General features: G+C 46.5%; 1 protein-coding gene across 3 annotated transcripts in view; it reads left to right on the top strand.

The window, feature by feature from the left end:
• Window positions 1–17,428, top strand: part of DIP2B (disco interacting protein 2 homolog B) — a 1,149,028-nt gene that overhangs the window by 397,758 nt on the left and 733,842 nt on the right. For all 3 annotated transcript variants that reach the window (XM_069653448.1, XM_069653447.1, XM_069653449.1), the window contains exon 4: window positions 10,774–10,899. In XM_069653448.1, coding sequence (XP_069509549.1) covers window positions 10,774–10,899 — 126 coding nt within the window. The remainder of the gene's footprint in view (window positions 1–10,773; window positions 10,900–17,428) is intronic.

The following is a 17,428-nucleotide window of genomic DNA, read 5'->3' as shown; positions in this document are numbered from 1 at the left end:
TGGTAAGGTGGTCAAGGACGCGCTGAAAAATGCCAAGGACGAATATGAGACACTCAAATCCCTTGGCCAACTAACCCCCTAATCGGAGAGGGAATGGCAATTTTCGTCACCCACACGGCCAAAATTCCCAGAGAGGATCTAACTATTCCCAGGGGCAGGGTACACCGTGGAACAATAATAACCAACAGTCTACCCAGGGTTACGGCAGGGGTAATAAGAGGACGTGGTAAGAGTAGAGGCAGTCCCAGTAAAGGAGGCGGCACGCCTCCACCAAAACAATGACGCTCCGTTCAGGGTCCCGTCTCATGCAACCCCAGTAGGGGGGACGCATTTCCAACTTCACCCAAGTTTGGGAAGGGATCACATCAGACAGATGGGTGCTGTCCACAGTATCCGCTGAGTACTGCATAGAACTGTTAGAGCGTCCCCGGAACCATCCTCCACGACAAAGGATACATTATTTGGAACACCAGAAGATCCTCCTCGAGGAGATCGTCAATCTGCTAGCAAAGGACATGATAGAATTCGTCCCGGGACACCAGGTAAACAAGGGTATTTATTCAACTTACTTCATTGTGCCAAAAAAAAGATTTGACAATGCGCCCAGTATTGGACTTACGGCCTGCAAACAAGTATGTCAAGCCCCAAAAATTTCGCATGACTACTCTCCAAGAGGTAATCCCCCTCCTAAAAAAGGGGATTACATGGCAACATTGGACATGAAAGATGGCTATTTCCATGTTCCCAGCGCACAGAAAGTACTTGCGCTTCAAGGTGGACAGTCGACACTACCAGTTCAAGGTACTGCCCTTCGGGATAGCTTCGGCTCCGAGGGTATTCACCAAGGTACTGGCGGTGGCGGCAGCATACCTACGCAGGGAGGCAATCCCTGTGTACCCTTACCTGGACGACTGGCTCATCAAGCGGGAGACCCCAGTAATTTGCAGAACAAACATTCAAAGGAGAATCGACCTCCTCTTCGAATTGGGCTTCTCAATAGACGAGAAAAGTCTGGTGCCAAGCACCTCCAAACAGTTCCTAGGAGCCATCCTAGACACTCAAGAGGGGTTGACTTTTCCTTCCGAGGAAAGAATTCGGAATATACTGCTGCAAATTCCGCAATATAACGGTACGCAAAGCAATGCGGTAGCTGGGCATGATGGCATCATGTATTTACCTGGTCCCCCACGCGCGCCTCCGTCCCATGCAGGAATGGTTGGCGAAACAGTGGTCTCAGGCAAGTGGTCAGTGGGACGATCTAGTGGTCGTTTCGCCAACACTTGTACAAAGCCTAAACTGGGGGGACAAGAGAAAATCTGTCCACGGGGAGAGAGACCCTTTTACGATCCTGAGATACAGGCGGTAATCACAACCGATGCATGCCCGACAGAATGGGGAGCTCACCATCTCCACCACACAGCTCAGGGTCTCTGGTCTCACTCAGTGGCCAAGAATCACATCAACCTGCTGGAGCTTCTGGCAGTATTCAGAGCGCTTCAAGCGTTCAAGCCCTACCTGCTAAACCTGTCATTGCAAATCCGGACGGACAGCACTACAGCCATGTTTTACCTGAACAAGCAAGGAGGGACTTGTTTGCCAAATCTGTCCAAGCTTGCCCAGAAAATTTGGAAATGGGCACTCAGACAGAACATCTTCCTGTCATCGCAACATGTTCCAGGGGATCTCAATTCTCTAGCGGATGCTCTAAGCAGAGACCCCCTCCCAGAAGAACACGAATGGTGTCTACACAGAGAAGTCATAGAAGATATCTGCTCTCAGTGGGGCTTCCCCACTGTAGACCTATTCGCCACAAGCGAAAACAGACAATGCCCAGGATTTGCATCCAGGTTCCCCCAACCAGACTCCCAGGGGAACGCCCTGTGGATGAACTGGTCAGGAATGTTTGTGTACGCATTTCCACCAACTCCTCATCAGGAAGGCTGTCAACAAGATGAACAGAGTCGATGACGCTCGTCCTGGTTGCTCCCATGTGGGCGAGACAACTGTGGTTCCCACACTTATGCAGATTAGCCGTGTGCGAACCAATCAAACTTCCGGCCTGGTACAACCTACTGTCCCAGCACCAAGGTCAAACAGTGCATCCTCAACCCAACTCAATGAACCTGGCAGCATGGCTCCTGAGGTCATAGAGCTAGGACATCTCAATTTACCACAGAGGTGTATGGACATCCTAAAGGAATCTAGGAAGCCAAACACGAGGCACTTCTACTTTGACAAATGGAAGAGATTTGTTATCTGGTGCCAGAATAAACAAGTCAACCCAGTTGATTGCACTCCTTCCACTATTGTTACATACATGCTCCACCTGCTGGATGCAGGACTGGTTTTTAACTCACTGAAGGTACACCTGGCAGCTCTGTCTGCATACACCACTTCCCATAACAAGGTGTCGTGGTGGAAAGTACCAGTAGTTAAAGCATGCATGGAAGGAGTAAAGAGACTTCACCCTCCTATTTCAAACCCACCACCAGGATGGGACCTTAATGTGGTGCTATCTAAGCTCATGGACCCCCCATTCGAGCCTATGCACAAAAGCAGTCTCAAACACCTGACTTACAAAACGGCCTTCTTAGTAGCAATTACATCTATAAGAAGAGTCAGTGAAATTCAGGCTCTGTCAGTGCAAGATCCCTTCTTTACTGTCCATAAGGATAAACTGGTTTTTACGCACACACCCTAGGTTCTCACCTAAGTTTATTTCTAAATTCCATGTGAACCATTCCATCGAGCTTCCGGCTTTCTTCCAAGTCCCACAGAGCTCGGCTGAGGTGAAACTACACACCCTAGATGTGCGTAAGGGTGTCCTCTACTATGTAAACAAGACCAGACTGCTAAGGAAAACAGACCAACTGTTTGTCTCCGTAGCTACAGGCAGAGAGGGGGATCTCGTCTCTAAAGGTGCCATCTCTAAGTGGATTATTAACTGTATCCAGCTGTGTTACTCCCTTTCTGAAAAAACTCTGCCTTTCACGGCAAGAGCCCACTCTACAAGAGGCATTGGGGCCACTCTGGCTTTCATTGCAAATGTCCCCCTTGACACCATTTGCAAAGCAGCTACTTGGAGCTCTATTCACACTTTTACTCAGCACTACTGCATTGACACCCATTCCAAGACAGATACCCAAGTGGGACAAGCATTTATTTGACATTTATTTGCTCAAGATCCTTCTCACATCCCACCTCCTTCAGGTACTGCTAGCTAATCTATGCACAGCATGTAATTTAAGCAGATTCCACAAGCCTCAGAAGGGATACATTACTCACCGTAATCTTATTTCTGATGCTTGTATCTGCTTAGATTCACATGCGACCCACCCTTCTTCCTCTCTGAGAAGGCGCATGCATGCTTGTAGTCTTACCTTTCTTTATATCTGCTTGGATCAACTGTACTCCGGCTTCTCCTCATGCTACCTCATGTCAGAAAAAATACAATCTGAGGGTCCTACACTTGTGAGGGATCATGGGTGCAGTGGACGTCAAACTAGGGATAGTATTACTGGCACGCCCCGTGTCGACGCCCATTTTCAAGTTTCGAAAAACAAACTAATAGTCCGCAGCTTCCACTAGATGTCGGCCTATGCACAGCATGTGAATTTAAGCAGATACAAGCATCAGAAATATGATTACGGTGAGTAATGTATCCCATATATATCAATCCAACTTGCATGTGCTGGGCCTTTTCTTAATTTAATAAATTCCAGCTGGGATAGTGGTAGTGAAGTGTAATTCTCCCATACCCTCATTTTATTGATGTCATTGCCCAATCTGCCTGAATGCTGTTTTTGCACATATGAATGTAAGCTAATCTACATAGGTGGTGTTGAGAGGCAGATAAATGTCATCCATAGCTTCTGCCCCTCCACCAGCCCAATAGCGCACATGTGAGAAACGTTACTTTCCAAAACAACCGTACCGCACTTATCCTGGGTAGGTGCAACATGAGTTTGACACAATCTAAGATGAAGATGGCAAGAATAAACAATCTAACAGTAACAATATATGTGCATGCATTGGACACAAAGCAATTATGTACTCAAAATTAAGAACACGTACACTAGGTAACATGAGTTTATGCATGAATATTAACAATAGCAGCCATAAGACATGAGAATACATAAGCAATGTATAAATTGAAATGCAACATGGACGACAACAGACTATAGCTCACTAACATAGAAACACACGTGTAATGGGCAGCCATCTTCTCCCAAATGGACGCCGCTGCATGCTTTTAATTATACCACGACCTTAAGACTTCGAGAGAATGTGGTGTTGCTATTTGCAGTGATCGCAAGCAGCTGAAACACTGAACAGCCACTGAAAGTGAAGTGCCCGGTTGCGAGTTTTGACCGTCGCAGTGCATTGCAGGAATCTCCCAACGTCCTCCCTTTTGTCCCCACGACTGAGGCCCAGGAACAGTGAGACCTGCAGAGCTGCACAGGAATAGGTAATCTGCATCTTTTCTTCATTTTAAAGGTACTGTACAAAGTTTGAGAGAACTTGCCTCTTGCTGTAGAGTTGCTTGCACCTTCTACCACTCACAAGTCTAATCAGCTTGTGGCCCTACATTTGATTCTTCTTTTCTTCAAAGAATTCTAAAACATTGTGCAAAGACTTTTCCGTATACCTACCAGAGGTGCTTCATCCTATATAAGACTTTTGCCCATTGACTTTGGCTTAGCCTGTTGTACTGAATGACTTTCTTGGGGGGGATCCAAAAGTATTTGCCTGCTTAAGATTTGTGGTCTCTTGTATGTTCTAAATCTTTTCCTTTTTACCACATGATTCTAAATGCAACAGTGATATATTAATGTCCCCAGCACCCTAGCAATTGAAGTCACCTGAGGGTGTAGGTTATGTCTGCGGGCCATCCCAAAAGGGTATCTACTGATTTAGAGATATTAAGTGTGTATTTCATTAAGTGTATTGGAGTGTTACTATTATATTGCTCCCTTCTGAAGAAGGCTTATTCTAACTGATAAATTAATAATTCTTTATTCAAGAAACCTTGTGTAAGAGTTTATTTGAATACTTGTAACTGTAAGTCTCTGTGTAACTCCACTACAGCTCACATTGACCCCTCTTGAGATAAGCCTGGCTGCTCAACATGCTACCAAAACTGTGTAGTACAAGCTTATACCAAAGGTTGGGTTTCCTATACCTGTAGTCAGTTGTTTGTAGTGTTCCCAGAGAGTACTGCATACAAACTTTGCCTAACAATATGCGACATGTGTTCCATTTTAGTTTTGGCTGTTAGGATAAGCCCAAGCTGTTGCATTGGAATACATACGTAGCAGGGAAACACAAGCTTATTCGTGTGGATATTTACCCACAGGACCTCATGGCACTCTGGATCCAATTCCTCTTCATCAGTTTGGTAAAGGGAAAATACCCTAGTATGCATCTTAGTATGAAAAGGTAACGCAGAAATACAAAGCAATTATTTTATTATGAAAATGCATTGAATGGGGGGTATACTTAAAATGACAAGAGATCACATTATTAGACTGATATTAAAGTGATTGAACAAGTAGCCCAATTGTTATGCATAGCTTGTCTCCAGAATAACGCATTGTGGATCAGACTATAATCGACTCATTTGGGGAGATTTCTTCAACTTTGCTATAAATTAGAGGAAATATAGATACTTGTTATGCCTCTCAGATTGGGTTAAGAAAACCTTTCGAACATTCCCCCATGCACCCATTATTTTTCTTAGAGTTCCCCAATGTTGCAGAAGTCTGGCTGTCTCTAAAAGTTCCCACAGTGCCATTAGGGACTGAAACGGGTCAGACATGAATAAACCCTCCCCTCCCCAAGAACTCCATTCGTACAAAGGTTCTGATTTTTGATTAATTTTGGGAAGGAGAGGGGATCTCCCCCCCCCCCCTTTAGGCGATACTGAACGAGAAACGGACAATCGAGAGCACCTCCAGGGAATAGGGGGAAGGGGTAATGCACACGAACGAGGGTGCACAATCACTGTAGTGCATGCATTAGAGGCTACATAGTAGATGCGAGCCCCATTTTAGTTAGTGGCTGTCATTTTGCTACGCAGACCCAAGCGCGTGGCGAAAAGCACAATGGGTTAGCAATAGATCCCCTGCCTGAACGCAGGCACCACCCCCCACCCCACACTCAGTAGGTCTCAGAGATTCATAAATCCTTCATTGTCTTAGGAGTTACAGGCCTTCGTTCTCTGGGAAGAATGTGCTCTGCAAGGTCATGAGAAGGGAGCAAAGCACCTCTTGGCAGTTACCATCCCACGGGACAAATCGCAAGACCCTCCTGCCCTCCACACGAAAAATACAACTTTACAATGCTTTTATCCTAAACCACTCTATCCAAAACCAGATGGTTCCATGTGATAAAGAATGAAACATTTTTAATTAGTTATAAATAACGAAAAAATAACATGTTTTTTTTTAATTTGGGGGCTACCCTCACGTTTTAATGCTCTACCCCACCCCCATATATAAATTCTGTATATTTTCATTATTTATTTTCAATTTATCACTTTATACCACCCCTCGATCTATCACTAAGATCAGAAAGCAAGGCTATCTTGCTGTCACAATTGGGTCATGTGATTTGTGCAGTGAGGTGCAGGGTGGTTTCAAATGATAGCCTAAAATGAAGGTGCAAGACCTTGGAAATTGCTGACTTGTCTGGGAGTGAGTGAAGTGTGTGTTAAAGTGACCTGGGCTCTCCCTCCAGGGACATCTCTGTGCCTGCCAGATGCACTGTTACACTGATAAAATAACTGTTTTTCCAAGTATCTAATTGTTAGGCCAACCTCAACCCATATGACAATCCCAGTAGCACCCATGTGGACGAAGATGCAGATGAAGATGGACCAGTGGCCTGGCTTCTCATATGGAGCAGGCCCTACATGTATAGGGCTCCTCCAATTAGTGTTTGAGAAATGTACTGTATTTAATTATGTCATCACTGACGTCGTTTGTCCTTATAACATGCTGCAAATGCCTACAGAGCTCAGAATGTTCAGCGGCAGCAGAGTTCTTTGCTGATGCAAAATACTTGTTTTACTTGCAAGCTGCGATATAAGAATGTGTCACTAGTTGTATTCTTTCTGGTGTGAGCATGCAGGGGGATGCCTTTATTACCCAAAATTCAGTCACTATTTTGAGTAGCTTTCCTCAATCGGCTACATAAGAACTCTGATGAATTGCAATGTGGCAAAGCCCTGGTTTATTTTACTTTTAATAGAATTACCAGCATCATGTTATTAATTTATCTCTGAAAGGGATATCTGCTGATTAGATTCCCTTTTGATAAGATCCATGCCAAAAGCATAGTTTGTAATTGTGCCTTGCTGCATAAGTATCCTATCTGCAGCACATGCTCCATCAGTGGGACAGAGCACGTTCAGAGGTCACAGGAGCCCATTTGACAGCTGCAGTGACAGCCAAGACGCTGCAGTGACAGCCAAGACGCTGCAGTGACAGCCAAGACGCTGCATTTAAGATATACACCCCTCTACCAAAACTATGGTGATCATAAGTAGCCATGCTGGTGGCAGTGTGAACTCTTAATATAAGCTGTGCCTGAGTTAAGGCATGGTGCATGGCACTTCTCCTGGAAGGTGATGTGTACTCTGGCCAGACAGGCTGATCCTGCCAAATTGACAAGACAGGAACCCGATTGGCCATGCCTCTTTGATTTCTTTGTGAGGGTAGGTAACACCCTCCTCCAGAGACAGCTGCAAAACAGGCAGCTGTGCTGGGCCCAGGCATCAAAGGAGCACGCCCATTCAGTCGGGGTAGCTTCACACCAGGGTGCTGCACTTCTAAAGGCCTTTGATCTTAGTGAGAAGTGAAGGGGCGGGGTTAATGTAGCCAGGGAGACACCTGTACAGCTGGGGGAAAGATGCTGTCATCTTTTTTCTCTGCCTCTTTCCTGTCCCCTCCAAGTAATGCAAAGCACTTTAGGTGTGATGAAATGAGTGGACTTTGTCCTTCTGACAAGAGCAGGGATTGGAACCCTAAATCAGGCTAGCATTAGCGCCATCACCTGTGGGGTTTTAATTTTTCTTTTTTTTTTTTTAACGTTCCTCGTACCACTTCTTTGAATACATCTTTTGGTCTCCAACACTTGAAAGTTTTCGTTTGGACCCTGCTGGGAGAAGAGTACTTTTCAGAGTCGTCCAGTTGAGGTGAAGGCAGGTGTTCCAAGCCGGAGGCAAGCTCTGTCCCCTAATCATCCCTAGCGACTAGACTATTGGGGGTGAACCTGCTGCTGGAACAAGACCTGCCTCTCTGCCAGCCAAAGCAGTGCCCAGGGGCTCACATTGTTGAAGGACCCCTGCGGTTGTGTGCATGGCTTCCCCTGTGTTTGGGAGCACAAGAAAAGGACTGGTCTTGTCCCTGAGCCCCTTGATTGAAACTCACAGGACTCGGTGCCAAGACAGCCAAGAGGCGAAACGTTTATCGGCATTGAACTGCTCGGAACAGTGTTTCAAGAACCGTTGGTCACATTTAAACCACCTGGTCCCTCCAGTGCTGACTTGCGCACTCCTGATCTTCTTTTTTTTTTTTTTTTTTAATTTTTATTGGTTTGTTCAACCTTTAAAAAGAAATAACTAAAACAGAACAAGAGGAAGGATACGTCACATGTGAAATCGTGTCGTTTTGTTTACCTCCCACCATCAGTGTCGTCTTAACAACTCGATTTGTACTTCCAACGTGTCGTATTAAAGGATGCTGCCATGGTGGCCGATAGAGATTTCAAGTCTTTGATTGGACCACGTTGAGTTTTGGATCGTCCAGCTGTCCTTTTACTACACGTAGAAAGTTTATTAGTGCAAATAGCACTGCTCTGTTCGATCCCTCAAATAAGGCTATCCACCAGTCATCAGCCGTCATACATTGGTGCTCTTTGATCAGCTCTCTGAAGTGAATTTGCCTTTGATGCTGAAAGTATTGGCAGAACATCGTTAGATGTTTTAAGGTTTCCTTATCATTGTTACAGAAGCTACAACTTAGGTTGGTGCCCGCACCCTTCGCCCAAATGTTCATCCGCTCCTTTGTTTTTAGCATATTTAGTCTGAAGTGCATGTATAGAGATCTAGCGTGCTGATCTGGAAGAAGAGTTAGATAAGTGTGCCTCTGATGATATGCTTTGGCTTCTCCTGGGACATCTTGTATTAGAGTTGAGTTGGCTCTTGCTTCGCAAGTTTTTATCCAGTCAGCCCTCCATATTTTCATTTTTGCCAGCTCTGGATTTTTAGTTAGCATTGTGGCTGAAATGTCAAACTCCTTTAAAAGTGTTTCGCAAAGGAGGTTCCATTGAAAGAAGATCGTGTGTTCTTTGGCGGTGTCCGGCCTGTGTAGTATTTTAAATTGGATCGCTGGATCTTCTATCAGAGTTTTTCTAAACAGACTCAGTAAGTTCCAAGAGACTCTTGCATTTATCGAGATGAGGCCCAGTTCATATCGAAGACAGACCGTCGAGGTGCCTTTGGGAAGCTGTAGTACTCTGCTCCAGAATATGTTTTCAAGTGAGTTCCACAAGTCACTTGAACAGCCAAAGGCGTTTTCGCCGCTATAGATTAGGGCAGGTACCACTTTTTGTTGAAAAAATTCAATTACTGGTTTTAGGGTGAACTTTCCAAATTTTTTATTGATTAGAGTCGCCTGACAAGCCATCTGTCGGCATTTGGTCTTTGTCAGTTCTGCCCACGGTGCGTCATTTCTGCTGGCGCTGATCTTCATGCCCAGGTATGTGGAATATTTTACGGTCTGAAGTTGTTCATTACCAAGAGACCATCTGTTCTTTTTCCGTCGAGTGATGCGGCCTTGTAGTTTCTCCAAAATTAGAATTTCGCATTTTTGTTTGTTGATTCGAAGTCCGTTCGCTGTTGTGTAGGTGTCAAGGCACTTTAGTTTACGCTGCAGGCCAATAGGAGTCAAATCGATCAGAATATTGACTGCTAACTACCCTCTTTGGTCCATTTTCGGGCCCTAGAGACTGGTTTTCACTTTTATCCCAGTTGCACCGAAGAAAACAACCTTTTTGAATATTGTGGTCTTTTAATTTCATCGCCCAACCCCCGTCTCATTTCCCAGAGTGCTCCATTTTTATAATGAAATAATTTCTTTGCATCTTAGTGCATCTTTCATAAGATCTGCCACAGGGTGTGTAAAATGGGGAACATATCCCTTTGTATAAAGAGAACTACTGTGTAGTTATGTTGAGTTTTAGCCACCCATTGACTCTCTGTGGCCTGCTAACCCCAATGGCATTTCCCACCCACTGCCTGCCCCTACTTGCCTAAAACACACCCTTCTGGGCTAGCTCTATCAGACAGTAATATCAAACGGCACTGTATAGGGACTGACGGTTATTTGTAGGCAGTCCTCTGAATGTTCATTGTTTGATTACAGCTGCCAGTGTAACGTCCTGACCAAGTGTACGTTCAGCCACTCGTTTATGTGTGCATCATTGCATCTGAAATCCTGTCAAAAACTAGCATTAATTAGTAAAACCAAATGTTTTTACTTGTAAAGATGTATTGGATAAGCATGTGCCAGGCACCACTATCATTTGCCCAGATACTCGCACCATTTTCCAGCAGCCTTAGGGCCACAGGTAAGTACCATTGTAGCAGTGCCTGGCACATGCCTATCCCCTGCCCAAACAAAAGCCAAAACTGTTGACTTTGCCAATGCTTGTTTTTATTACTTTGATTCTCTTATTGCATGAAAATGAACACAGGTGTCTATTCTTCAGATATCCACACTGAAGCGGTGCAGGCCGCCCTGGCAAAGCACAAGGAGCAGAAGATGGCGCTTCCCATGCCCACCAAGAGACGATCCACTTTTGTACAGTCTCCGGCAGATGCCTGTACGCCCCCAGGTGAGAGGTAGTTCTGTTCAAACTGGTAATAGGGGTACACACTATTTACTTTTCTTCTAATTCTCTTATGGTGTTAGCGAGGAGCACACCATTTTGTGACCATCCCATTTATGCGCTCTACCATTTACTGTTATGAATCTGAATCCCGAATCTCTAGTGTGACTGATGTTGCTGGTTCTCTTCTCCGTGATGTGATGCTTACACTGCTCAAATAGCAGGATCACAGAATAGGCCATCCAGATTGATATCACCTGCTGCCTTAAGTCCTTTAGACTCCCAGTATACATTAAAACTTGTGCTGCAGTTGGATGTGTCTCCCTTTTCTGTTCTTCAGGCTGGAAGTCCTTCGCCTTCTGTTGGGTATTAGATCGTAGCAGAGAGGCGCCGTGCCTTTGGCCATAGTGCGCTATGTACTTGTACATTGTTGCACTCGTTTACCAGTCTTCGGTATGGCCCCACCAGCGCACCATTTTCTGTAGCATTACGGCAGCGGTGTCCCCTATCTTTGGCAGGTTTGGTAGGTAGGTTTTAAGGTCAAATGTCACAGGGAGAGTTTTAGTTCCGTTTTGTCCACTTTTGCGCAGCATTTTACAAAGCGTGAACTCCTTAACAATAATTTCCTTGAAGCAGGATTCAAGTTCATGAGGTACTGTCCAGTGGCGCTGCGAGCATTCTCTGCTTTGTTGCTGGTCGGTGGTCTGCGAAGGTTGCTCAGGGAGAAGAGCTGTTTCAGCCTGATTTTGAAATGTGTGCTGACAAACATCCCTGGTCTGAATATTTCCCTGCGTTTTATCCAGAGCGTGTTATTCACGTTTATCAAAAAGACTCTGGATTTTTTCTGCCCATATTGCACCTAGTTTAAAAGGACAATTTATATTTGATCTTTTTACTCCGTCTTGCCCACTTTCTGGCACGTGGCGATCCTCTTTAGATTTGGCTATAAAACGGCACTTCAGCACCACCTATATGCCGAACCTATTGGGAGGGAGTTGGCATGTGAGCAGGAACACACATCGTGTAGGTGCTGTTTTGTTATTTACCCACCCATTAAATGCCTTTTACGAATTCCGCCTAGTACCTGTCTTGCCCCAAAACGCACCCCTTTGGGATCTGTTTGAGCTATCTTTATCAAACCGCAACAGCACACTTTTGCCTGCTGAGTTAATGGCTTAATTGTAGCTGTAAAATGTGCTACTGGTTTAATAGAAATGATGTATCCAAATGTGCCTGGCTCCTTGCACTGAAGTCCTTTTACAAAAGAAGCATTGATAAAGCGACCGTAATATAGGACCTGGCATGGGGCGGTATGATGGCTGTAAAGAAGTCTGCTTTCATTTGACTATTCTACAAGGCAGATGCTTCGCCTTAACATGTGCTGGTTCAGACAGGTTTTTAAGGTACAAGAGCATGTTTTGATTTGTGAAGGATCATGAGTAGCTTTAAACTGGGGGTTGCCTTTGCACACCACAAGTAAACTTAATTGGGGGGAATGTGTGCTTTACATCTAAACATTTGAGCGTCACTTTGATTCTCAATAAATACGCTTCATCCAATGAAATAGAAAAATGTCTTATTCACGCCTCACCTTTGGTAATTATTGGTTCAAACATTTTGTGAACGATGGGTAAAAAACGCCATGCTATTGGTTTTCAAAAATAAACATTAATTAGAAAACCAGTGTTAATATGCTGACTGCGACATTTGCAAGTGGCAGCTTTTAAAAGGTGTGAATACTTCAACGTCCTTCACAGCTTGATGCAAATGCGTTTTGTGTTGTGCGCTCCATTCCTATTTTGTTTAAGCCTAAGCACACTTTTCTCTGTGACTGCTTTTTGAGTGGCCGTGTGTCATGCTTTCGTTTCCTATAATTTGTCCTGAAATAAGGCAGTGATTTTATTTTCGAGGCGCATGTTGAGATTTGCAGTGTTTTTCCATAGTTCTTTTCAGATTGCCTTGCTTTAGAGACTGAAGTGGGGACTTAAAGGGAACATGTCTAGGGACAAATCACATTGTACCACACTAAACATTGGTTTGCAGGCTGAGGAAAATCAAAATGCTTTCTTGAAGTATGTTTGAACTTGCTGATATTGCAGTCCGAGCTCAAATATTTTACTCTTCTAAAGTGACAAGGATGCAGGAACCGCAGACTTGTTTTTGGTTAGAATTCTGGGACTTGCAGTTTTCCTATATTTCAAATGTGAAAGAAAAAAGTAATCCCAGGATCCAAAGGTGAAAAAACGGATAGGGTGGCCTTTTCACGCATGGCCACTTGACATTTGAGGTCTCTGGAATCAAATTGTCAATTAAGTGTCCCTTTAGAAGATAATATGATATGGCATTTATAGCGTGCCTATGCACAAGTGCTTCAAGGCGCGACGAGGCAAGGAAAGGGGAACAGAGGGAAGACAGACAACAATCTGACTAGGCCAGGTGTCATTCAGATCGCACAAGTGCGTGGGAAGGGGGAAAATGCAGGGGGGGGTGAGGAGGGGAGAGGGCAGTACATGGGATCATAGAATAAATAGCAATAGTAAAGTATGGCCAGCAAGGGTAAGGTAGGTGCAGGCATCAGGTGTCAAGTGCTGGTATTGGGACTGTAGGGATGCATAATACAGTCCCCAAGTGTGGGGGTTGCCAGGAGGGCAGTGCAGGTGTGCGACTGGTGGAGGAGGGGACCTGGCCCCGAGATCAGGGCGTGGCCAGGTAAACCAGTGCAGTTTCAGTATCGGCCAATCAGCAGCGGAGAGGAGGAGAAAAAGCAGAAGCAAAGAGAATGGTTTTGAGGTGCTTCAGGAACCGGAGATGGTTCTCAAGTTTCAGGTGGGCAGGGAGGCTGTTCCAGAGGGAGGCCCCAGCCTAAGAAAGTGATCTAGCACCAACTCGTTGCTTGGAGAAGCGACTGACCCTGAGGGAGTTGGAGGGGGATGAGCGAAGATCTCAAGAAGGAAGATATTTAGGAAGAGAGACTTGAAGGTATTGAGACCCCAGGTCCCAGAAGGCCTTGTGGACAATGCAGAGGGTTTTGAACTTGATCCTTGCAGCTACTGGGAGCCAGTGCAGAGATTTCAGTCCTGGAGAGATACGATCCCTGGGCTTGAGGCCAAGGACAAGTCTCGCAGTCCGGTTCTGGATAAGTTACGGAGAGTAGAAGCAGGCAGATTTCGAAAGAGGCTGTTGCAATAGTCCAGCCTAGAGAGAACCAGAGCTCTGGAGACAGTGCGCTTCTGGGGGAAGGAGAGAAAAGGCAGAATATCTCTGAGGAGGTGCAGCTGGTAGTGACTTCTTAGAGACGCGAGGAGAGTGTGGAGTTGAAGAGGACCCCAAGGTTTTTAGCCTCACCGGTGGGAGCAGGGAGAGGGCCAAGAGAGGCCGGTCAGAGTGACAGGAAAGGAGGGTGCGCCGATGAGGAGAATCCTGGTCTTACTAGCATTAAGGATTAAGGCAGAGATTGTTGGCGGCACACCACTCCTGGATGGCGGACATTCAGTCAGAGATGAGACTGGTCAAGTCTCTTGACACCTACTGGTGTAGGTGTCGGCGATGGGGAAGCCTGGGTTGGAGACCAGGATGTCCTTTTTAAACTTCTTCCTACCAGATTTAGTGAGAAGAGCATGTGGCTGAGGGTAGCCTGAAAATGAGCAGAGTGTCATCCGCATAGCACTGGAAGTTGGGGGAAGAGCGCAGCAATGCGATGGGCAAGTAGTGCCAGGTATTGGTTGAACAGCCAGGGAGAGAGGCTAGACCCCTGGGGATCACCACAGGCAGACATAGAGATGGAGGAGAGGAAGGACCCAAGTTGAACCTGGGAGGGTCGTTCAGAGAGAAAAGAAGTCAGCCACGCCAGGGCCTGACCGGTGATCCAAAGGTTGTCACGGAGACGGTTGAGCATGATGGTATGGTTGACCGTGTCGAAGGCAGAAGAGAGATCAAGTAGGATGAGGACACAGGGGGTGTTGGAATCAAGGTTGGAGAGCAGGTCTTCACGGATGTTCAGGTGAGCAGTTTCCGTGCTTCTGGCAGCTCTGAAGCCAGACTGATGGTCATGGAGACAACCAACAGATTCATTGTGTAGATTAAGCTGGGAGGTGGCCAGCTTTTCCAGGAGTTTGCCTAGGAAAGGAGTGATGGAGATTGGGCGATAGTTACCCATCCAGCAAGGGTCGGCTGAGGGTTTCTTAAGAGGGTGCACAAGGGAAAGCTTCAGGTGGGGGGAGACACCATTGACGAAGGAGTGATTGCAGAAATCGGCCAGGGCAGGAGCCAGGGAGTCAATGTGGTCCTTGATGGTTTTGGAGGAACAGGGAAGAACCTGTTTTGATGAGACTTTCATAGATCAGACTTGTCTAGAAACCTCATCTGGGGAGAACAGGGGAAAGGCAGAGGAGGAGAAGTGGCCAAAGAAGGGCCAGAGGAAGAGCAGAGAGTGGAGGGAGAGGGGGAGAGCGAGAGGACAGGATGTCCTGAGTTTTGGAGATGAAATGAGAAGCCAGTTCAGTGCTGAGGGCCTGGGAAGGGACAGGAGAGGTTGAGACTGCGGCAGGATTGGCCAGTTCCTTGCAGATTTTAAAGAGTTCAGCCGAGTTGTTGGATGCCGCAGTGACGTGGGCTTGGATGTGAGTCTCCTCTTAGTGCGAACAGAGAGCCGGTTTTGCCTTTGGAGCAGGCGACAGGCCAGTTTGTCAGAGGATGTACATGAAGCACGCCATTTCCTCTCAGACACCCTGCACTTGCGTTTAAGGGTGACGAGGTCTGAGTCGTACCAGGAGTTGCACTTGGCTTTCGGCGTCAGGCGGATCCTCATGACAGGGGCAAGAACATAGAGAGTGTCTGATATAGCAGAGTGGAGCATGGAAAGGGCTGTGTGTCAGCCAAAGGGGAGGGAGGGGAGCAAAGGTGGTGGCGAAAGCCTAAACTGCACTTCATGGGTTGGATGACCTAGAAGGTGGGTGGCAGTGTTGGAATTGGCTTGGCCTGAGGGATGGAGAGGGTGACTTGGGAGGAAAGGAGAAAGTGATCACTCCAGGAGAGAGGAGTGGTGTGCAGGATAGAAAGGGGAAAGTCTGAGGAGATCAGAACATCCAGAGTATGCCCTGCAGAGTGAGTTGGGCCAGAGGGGAGAATGGAGAGTGAGAGCGAGTTGCGAAAGTCTCGAGGGGGGGCAGGAAGCATCAAGGTGGATGTTGAAGTCTCTGAGAAGGAGGAGTTGAGTGGTCGAGGCCAGGAGGGAAGAGGAAAGGTCCGACCACTCAGAGAGGAAGGAGGAGATCTGACCAGGTGGCTGATAGATAGTAGCCACATTAAGGGAATGGCTTGGAGAGGGAGCCGGCAGACGAGGCATTCGAAAGAGGAGTAGGCCTGCGTTGGAATGAGAGGCAGGAATCCACTCAGGGAAGATCAAGGCTACACCCCCCTCCGGAACGGTTGTACCTGGCCGCAGAGAGGATCTTGTAGCCATCAGGGAGGAGAGTGTCAAAGCTCATGACAGAGCTGGCCGTGAACCGTGTCTCGGTGAGACTGAGGACATCGAGGTCAAGTTCCTCCAGAAGGCGGCAGATGTCAGAGGAGTGTTTGACAGCTGAGCGAGAGTTGAGAGTGGCAATGTGGATAAGGTTGCAGGCCTTGAAAAACGTCTGGGGAGGGTTACAAATCAGCGGTACGCCCAGCGGAGGTGTAGAAGAAGCCCGAGGGGGGCAGAAGGGGACGAAGGAGAAGGCAAGGTATCTGAGGAGACAGCAGGGGAAGGCGAGGAAGCCCTGGAGGGAAGATAAGGGACAGCAGGAGAAGAAAGAAAATTGATAAGGCGTGGAAAGCGTCTATCGAAGAGAAGGTTGGCCCGAGGGCCTTGGAACAAGACGGTGCCATTCACTTAAATATTAATGATGACCTTGGAGGAGTGGAAGGAGGTCAGGAGGGCCTCCCACTAGGTGCCACCATTGATGGGAGAATAAGAGAAAGGAGAGAGAACAGACCACATGTAGGGTCCATAGGTCTGGTGAGGGAACGACAAAGATGTCTGCAGGATGCACTGGTGTAGGTGTCAGCGATAGGGAGGCCTGGGTTGGAGACCAGGATTTCCTTTTTAAACTTCTTCCTACCAGATTTAGTGAGAAGAGCAGGATAGTCGATAGAGAAGCAGTTAGAGAAAATAGGAGAGACAGCACCATAGAGTATGAGAGAGAGGGAAGGGGAGAACACTAGGGAAGGAAACCGGGCAGGGTGCAAGCTGATGAGACAGAGGTGACCCAAGTTGAACAGTTGTACAATCAAACACGCAGATTGAAAAAGTGTATCACAATGCAATTTTAAGGACAGGAGAAAAGACCCACCTTAGTAAGAGAGTCCTAATAGAGGGGAAAAAGGTCTAGGTTCACAATGCAAATTTCAAATACTTTCCAATGCAGTTATTGTAGAATAGGAGTCAAAACACACACCTATGTTGAGTGCAAGTGTCTGCTAAGTGGACAAGGGTAACAGGGTAGTGTGTGGGTCACCCGCGGTAATGGCTGGCCATTGGCGTCCCCTGTGGACA

Source organism: Ambystoma mexicanum, chromosome 3q (assembly GCF_040938575.1).
Source record: "Ambystoma mexicanum isolate Mex_15411 chromosome 3q, UKY_AmexF1_1, whole genome shotgun sequence".
NCBI classification, from domain to species: domain Eukaryota; kingdom Metazoa; phylum Chordata; class Amphibia; order Caudata; family Ambystomatidae; genus Ambystoma; species Ambystoma mexicanum.
This window is presented reverse-complemented; position numbering and strand designations above follow the sequence as displayed.